The sequence below is a fragment of the Manihot esculenta genome, chromosome 18 (assembly GCF_001659605.2).
Source record: "Manihot esculenta cultivar AM560-2 chromosome 18, M.esculenta_v8, whole genome shotgun sequence".
In the NCBI taxonomy this organism is placed as follows: domain Eukaryota; kingdom Viridiplantae; phylum Streptophyta; class Magnoliopsida; order Malpighiales; family Euphorbiaceae; genus Manihot; species Manihot esculenta.
Window position 1 is genome coordinate 24,189,006 of NC_035178.2, and position 8,116 is coordinate 24,197,121.

At 33.6% G+C, this 8,116-nt stretch overlaps 1 protein-coding gene across 1 annotated transcript; it reads left to right on the forward strand.

The window, feature by feature from the left end:
- Window positions 1-1,299: 1,299 nt before the first annotated feature.
- Window positions 1,300-3,894, forward strand: LOC110606321 (cation/H(+) antiporter 24-like). Its single transcript, XM_021745075.2, has 3 exons — window positions 1,300-1,533; window positions 1,632-2,639; window positions 2,746-3,894. The coding sequence occupies exons 1-3, from the start codon at window positions 1,300-1,302 to the stop codon at window positions 3,892-3,894; spliced, it is 2,391 nt and encodes a 796-aa protein (XP_021600767.2).
- Window positions 3,895-8,116: the final 4,222 nt, after the last annotated feature.

An 8,116-nucleotide genomic window follows, 5' to 3' on the forward strand; every position in this document is an offset into this window, starting at 1 on the left:
AAGATAATTGACTTAAAAGTCTGATTTTATTGCTGAATCAGGTCTGTTTAAATACAAGAGAAAAACTCAACAGAATTGCTTAAAATCTGAAGCACAATCCTTTAAACAACTGACATCCTATTAATAGCAACTACTTCAAAAATGACAGGTAAAAGTTTAAAACCACCGCTTGAATAAGTTTGAAATAGTCTACTGCAACTTTATTTCAGCTCAGCAGCCTTATCACTGACTTACAGCTCACTGAGGCATTATACAACAAACGGAAGGGAAGGGAAGGGAAGGGAAGGGAAGAGAAGAGAAGAGAAGAGAAGTGAAGGGAGAAGAAAGTTACCTCTACCTTAATATTTCATGTACTGGAAGCATATGAACCCCATTGATGTGCAAATTGAAATCGTGGAGACCCGATTAGTACTTTTATATCATCTTTCATTGAGTTTTAACTATTTCATCAACTGAGAAAACACTACAAAGAGCTCTTCTAGCAATTTCAACTTTCTCTTTACCCTTATAAGTAATTTTAGGTATTTTGATTTTTTTTATTGTTTTTATTTTTTGAAATTAATTTCTTGTATTATTCTTAACATTTGTTGATAGCATATAAATTGTTATTTGTTTTTATACCAACTTATTAAATTTAGTTTTCACTTTATCCCTCTTTCTGTTACAAGGTAAGATTCATTTACTCAAACCTGTCGATACTTCATTTGCTTTAGGCTCATGAGCTCGTTTTATTTAATAGACTAGTAAGCAAGGCGAAGAATACACTTGTTCAATTATATAATTTTGGACTTATTATTTAGATTCTAAAATTCAGTAAAGTTGTTTGACAAATTTTGGCTTCAATTATTTTAAACTTATTGATATTTAATTGAAATAATTTTTGCTGGTTTTTATAATATAATTTTCACCTTATCAAAACAAAAAATATATTTATTGTTTGAATGTTATAGAAAAGCGCATTTGTTGTAGTGAGAAAAAATAGTAATGCCTCAATGATGAGAACGACAGATTGAAATCATTTAGGAGAATATGGTCTCTAAAGTAGGTGGAGGATGCAGGAATGGTGAACAATGAACAGACTAAAAATAGGCAAAAGAAAATGGTGAACAATGAAGACTGATAAGCACACCAAACTTCACGCTTATCCACAATTAATAGCTATGACTCGTTTACCTCTTAGCCTCCATTCTAGTTTCTGGTTTTTTTCTCTTCTTGTATAGTTTTGAATTCACAGATAATTGTCATGGTCAGGAGTTTCCCTGTTGTTGATTCCCATATTCGTGATGAATGCACCATACAATGGAAGTTAATCTTCGTACCTCTATGCATGTAAAAAAAGTCCTTACTCGAGTTAGAGTTATATGTGAAAAGATCCACTCTCCCCACCCATTAGGTATTTTTTATGGAGAGAACCCTTTTGATTACTCCTTCAGCCTCATCTTGTTTGAGATTATATTGATAATTTCAATTTCTCGGATTATTCGTATTCTTTTAAAGCCTCTAAGGCAGCCCAGAATTATTTCTGACATCCTCGTAAGTTATTCATATATATATATATATATAAAGATGGAGACATACACATTCAAGTTGTATTTCGTTTGTTTAACTTTGCTTGCTAAATTTATTCCCAGGGTGGTATAGTAATCGGACCTTCCGTTCTCGGACAATGCCCGACGTTTTCTCGCATAGTGTTCCCAGAAAATGCTGTGTATTTGGTGCAAAATATTGGAATTATGGGTTTCATGTTTTTCCTTTTCTTGGCTGGAGTTAAAATGGATCTCACCCTGGTTCGAAAATCAGGAAAGAAACATGTGTGCATTGCCTTGATAGGAGTTTTCATACCTGTTGCTGTTGTAGCTGTGGTTGGGGCCGTCCTTCGATCATCCATGGATACAGAACTTGCAAGAGTCTCTGGGATTGGAGCAGTTGCTGGAGATTTGGCTTTAACATCATTTCCTGTTATTTACCTTGTCCTTAAAGAGCTAAACTTGCTTAGCTCAGAGGTAGGACGGATCGCATTGGCAGTAGCTGTAATTGCTGATGCACTTGGTATTTTTACTATTGTTGCTTTCGAGGCGTTAAAACAAGCAGAAACTAACGGTCAAAACTCCATATGGTATTTGATTTCCGTGTTTGCTCTAGGGGCATTTTTTGTTCTTCCTGTTCGACGACTAATGATTTGGATCGTTAAGAGAACTCCAGAAGGGAAACCAGCAGAACAAGCCTTTGTGATTTTCATCTTCTTAGGCGTACTTGTGATGGGATTCTTCACTGACCTGTTTGGAATGGCCATTGCTAACGGGTCTTTATGGTTTGGGCTGGTGGTGCCTGATGGTCCTCCACTAGGAGCTACAATTGTGGAGAGGAGCGAGACCATAGTAATGGAAATTTTGATGCCGTTTGCTTTTGCCTTCATAGGTTTATGTACCAATGTGTTTTCCATGACCAATTATGGTTGGTCAAGATTGGCACCACTCTTTACAATGTTTATTATGGGATATATCTCCAAAGTTATTGCAGTGTTTTTGGCTGCTGCCTACTTCGAAATGCCGCTAAAAGATAGTCTAGCCCTGAGTCTCACTTTGAATTTGAGAGGCCAACTTGAGCTTTTGATTTATATCCACTGGATCGATAAACGGGTATGTAAGTTTGTTTAATATGAAAGTGGAACCTTCATCATTATTCATTTTGTTATGTATAATTCTCTCTTGGGATAATTAATAAAATCTGAATGTATATGAACAGATCATCGGAATACCAATGTTCACCATGTTGGTGCTGTTAACAATGCTAATGACTGGCATATGCACTCCTTTAATCGGCATCCTTTACAACCCAACAAGGCCATACATGGTAAATAGAAGAAGAACCATCCAACATAGTGCTCCAGGGAAAGAGCTTCGCATAGTAATTTGCATATATGATGAAGAAAACGTAGCTGGTCTTATTGATCTTCTTGAGGTTTCATATCCAACAACCAATAATCCTTTCTCAATCTATGCTTTCCATCTGGTGGATCTTGTAGGCCGTGCAACTCCGCTTTTTATAGATCATGACAAATCAGACGAGTATTTGAAGTATACAGAACATGAATCAATCTACAAAGCCTTCAAAATTTATCAAGAACCAAGGGATGAATTTGTGAAGCTCCATTTCTTCACAGCTTTTGCAGCAAGACGAACTATGTACCAAGACATCTGCGCGTTAGCTTTGTCGAATAGATCTTCTCTTATCATTTTGCCATTCGAGAAGGGAAAGATAGATGCCCTTTCAGGAACTGAAATTGTGCGTCATGGACATGGACTTCAATCCATAAATTCAAATGTCATAGATCATGCACCTTGCTCCGTTGGAATTCTTATAGATAAGAGCCATGTTCGCAACTCGTTTATGGCTCAAAATTTTCGACAAACAACAAGCAGCAATTATGTTATTTTATTTTTAGGGGGAGCAGACGCTCGAGAGGCACTTACTTATGCAGATAGAATGGCTATGAATCCTGAGGTTTCTCTCTTGGTGGTAAGATTCCTAGCATATAATAATGTGGGAGAGGATGAGATGGAGAAGAAGCTTGATGATGGATTGGTGACATCATTTTGGGTGAAAAATGAGAAGAATGAAAGAGTGATCTATAGAGAGGTTCTGGTGAGGAATGGAGAAGAAACACTGGCTGCAATACAAGCCTTTCATGGTAATGCTAATGACCTTTGGATTGTGGGAAGGAAACAAGGAATAAATCCAGTTATCCTTCAAGGATTGACAAATTGGAGTGAGAATGATGAATTGGGAGTCATAGGAGATTATGTTGCATCTCATGATTTTGGTAGTACTGCTTCTGTATTAGTAATACATCAACAAGTTATGAAAGGCAAAGGGGCTACAACTGAAGCATAAGAAATTTTTTGTTGGTTTACAAGAAAATTATGTACTTTGAAAAAATACTTGGAAGGATGGATGTAGAAAATGAAATTTGGTGTACAGTAACCAGAGTATATTTTTAATCCTATGCACTTGGTTAGATTAAAAACAAATCATTGGATATTGGAATAGACAAATTTTATCTCTTCACAATCATCTTCCCATCCTACATTTTCTTTTCTTAATTTATGATTTCAGCTTTCATCAACTCTTTACGTATAACAAAAATGGAAGAATAGTTAATAATAGAAGGTCGAATTTTGCAGGATGAAATTCACGATCAATGTTATATATTTCATTCTTTTATCTAATGCCGTATGCTTCACTCAATCTACACTATCACCATCTACCTGCCTGCTTCATCATCACCCCAACAATCACCATCAAATTTCAATGTTGGATTCATTATATTTTGCTTTCAGTTCAATGTGATTCATGATTTTTCGATTTTAATAAATATAATAATACCTTTTTTTATTTAAAGATAATAAAGTGATTTAGTATATTTATAACTAAACTAAAAAATAAGCGAATAAAATATAACAATCATTTGTAAATTATCGTAATTGTAATATATATATTCATCCAATACTATAATACTATAATTTAAAATAAAAAATGTTATTTGGATGAATTGCAAGAATCCATTTATCTTTTTCAAATAAGTCATACATTAAACATTTAAATATTTAATTTTTTTTTTTAAAAAAAATCTAACAAAAAACACGAGTGGAATGAATTTATTATCCTCTTGGATGAATATATATGTTAAACTTGTCAAAATAAAATAATATCATTATTAATATTAAAATTTAAGAAAAATAAGAAAATTTTGATAAATAATATTAATAATATAACTCCATAGTAATAATATTTGCAAGTAAAAGCTTTTGAATAAATTATATAAATTATAAAAATATACCTAAATTAGCAAAGAGTTTTTAAGTGATAATAAAGTTATCTTTCTTTCTTGTTTTTCCTGATTAAAGTGCAATAAATAATTTAGTTAATATATAATTAATAAAGTCAAATAGTTCATTAAATCAAAAGTCACTTCAAAAACTATACCCTATTCAATAATATAGATTCTCCAATTGGATAACTAATTCAAATCATGTATTAAAGCACTTAGTTTTTTCTTTCCTTTTTAAGGTTTTTTTCCTCTTTTTGTCTGTTGTGCTGCAGGGGAATGTTCACGAAATAAAATTCTAAAGATACTGAAAAAAATAATTTTGAAAAAGAAAATCTGACATCAGAACTTGATGATGGTTCTCCTGCAGCATGAGCAGCTGCTATGTCTACTCAAGTTGCTTCAGCAATAAGCTGTTGGCCTACAACATTTCATAGCCCACAAACCATCTAGATAAAATCATAGCCCACAAACCATCCTAGAAGAAAATCATAGCTCACAAACCATCTTAGAATAAAATCATAGTATTTGAGGAAGTTAAGCTCATGCTTTATTGAGCAATGTTGTAACATCCATGCTCAACTATATGATTAAATCTTAAACTTCTATTTAATCAAGAGCAAAAAAATGTGTTAAGTTCCATGATAAATGACAAAATAGTAGCAGGCGTGTTTAGGGCAAATCCTCAACAAGATAATGAGAAAATAAATAAATAAATAAAAGAAAACTAAAATCAAGAAACACATTAGAGTAATAAAGGATTTCAACTCTTTAAGTATAACAAAAATGAGGTCTTTATATTTTTTTTAGTATTAAAAAAAAATTATTTCATAATTTAAGTTTATGATAAATTTATTTATTAAATAAGAGTTTGACAGTCTATATAATAATCAAACCCTACTTCTAACGCGTTCGTAAAACGCATCAAAATCTTGTGCGATTTACAAATCCATGGTCAAATTTTTTTTTTTTTAAATAATAAATATGACAGCGGGCACTCTGCGAGCCAACATTTAACTTTTTTTTAATTACAATTCAATCATGGTAGTCAAGAAATATATTTTTTATTTATTTTTAATTATTAATATATTATAATAATATATTTATATTATATTAATTTAATAATATTATTTATATTATAATTTTTTATAATAATAAATGTTTTTCATATTTTTTAATATATTTTAATATTTAAAATATTTTATTATTAATATTTAAATAAAAAAATTACTCATAATATATAATTTTAATATCACAAAATTAATATTATATTACAATTAATTTCGATTAAACGTGTACAACAACATGAAAATAATTTAATAAAATATAAATTTAATTATTTTAATTTTAAATATTTATATTAATTAATTGATTTATTTAATTTTTTTTTGATAAATTATAAATAATTCAGTAATTTTATACGTATCTAATTGCAATATAAATATTTAATATATTTTATTATTAATATTTAAATAAAAAATATTACTAGTACCATATATAATTACATGAAAATAACTCAATAAAATGTAAATTTAATTTTTATAATTTTAAATATTTATATTAAATAATTAATTAATTTATATATTTTTATTTGATAAATTATAAATAATCCAGTGTATATATCTAATTGCAGTATAATTAAATATTAATATATTTTATATATTAATATTTAATATATTCTGATGTTCTGAAATTTAGAGAATATAATTTACAGTATAAGTATAAGTTTAGATGGAGAGGAAGACGTTCCTCTCATTTTATCTCTTTTTCTTTTGTCTGTTGATAACGCCTAACAGCCTCTCTGCTACAGTGCCATCTATCTCTGTCACTCAGATCCGTATGTACGGACATGCCAGGCGGTCATTTCATTCCCCTCGGCGTGCATGCAGGTAGGGCTGCGAAGTGACTGGGCCAGCTGCTCTCCTTCATGTCACATCATCGGGCTGGATCATTTCCCACTGGTCTGGGGCTTGCGATCGACCCAGCCTGCTCCGCGTATCTGGGCCGAAACTTGAGATGTTGGACCAGTCACCTGAAGGAAGGCTTCATGGGCTTTGGGACAATGTTATTCTCTTGGGCCCGGCCTCGCCCAGAGTAGATGAGACCCGGCGGACATCAATTGTCCCTTTACCTCCTCAGCAGTTATTGCATGATTGATGAAGGGTCCCTAGAATCCATTATGACCGCGCGGCCCGAGAACGACTCCCCTCAAAACGTCTCTTCTTTGCCTTTACTGTTTTCAAATTCAAAATCCCAAACCCTCTCTAAACTCTTCTTCTCCTTCTGCTCTCTGTGTGCTTTATCTCTTTCTTTTTTCTGCAAAATTGTCTTCAAGGTACGTCTCTTGCTCTGTAATGGATAGTCCTAGGCTTCCCGATGTCATGAATCTGGAGTCTAATGTCACCCCTTCTTCTCTTGAGACTTTCTTTTCTCGGGAGTACTTGGATACCCCTATTTTCCGTATTAGGGCTCTCGTCACAATGAGAGGATCGTTCTTCCCGATCCTCCTCTCTCTGGTCTGATTGACCCCCGAGGGATCTTAGCTTAGTTTTCTTTGTCAAACAACGCGAGTTTGGCTTGACCTTCCCTTTCTCTCCGTTTTTCGTTGAGGTCTTTCAGTACTTTGGGATAACTCCCCGTATGCTTGCACCCAACTCAATCCTGTTCATGTATTCCTTTGAGTCTGTTAGTTTGAGTTAGGGTTTCTCCCCCATGACTCCCTTATTTTCTACTTTCTTTCGCTTGGTCCAGGCTAGCCAAGACTTTTATTATTTTGCCTCCTGAGGAGAATTGTCTATCTTCTCGGAGTATAAGAACTCCATTAAGGGTTGGGCCGAGGGTTTTGCCGTGGTAGAGCTGAAGGAGGGCCCCGAGGTGTCGTGACAGGTAGACCTTCCCTGGAGGGATGTGCCCCCGGGCTGCAATGACCTTCCTCAGTTGACTCTTTATGAGTAGCTCTGCCTTCTCAAACTGACTTCTGTTAAGCGAAAGTATGATGTTGAAAAGTGTATGTTTGTATCCAGTCTTCAGGATTGCCGGGAATCGGGTATTTGCTCGCTAATGTTCTGCCTTTCCTATGCTTTTGCCTTTTATTGAGTTTGTTTCTAACTTGTTTGGATATTTTTTGTTTTTTGTAGCTTCTGACCTTCCAATGGAGAAAATCAAACCCCCGAGTAACTTCGTCCTGTATTGGGAGAACATGAAGGCTGCTCTGGATACTTTCCGAGCTGGTATGTCCATGGCTGATGCAACTCGGGAGATCACCCACGCCATTTCCCCTCGGGCAGC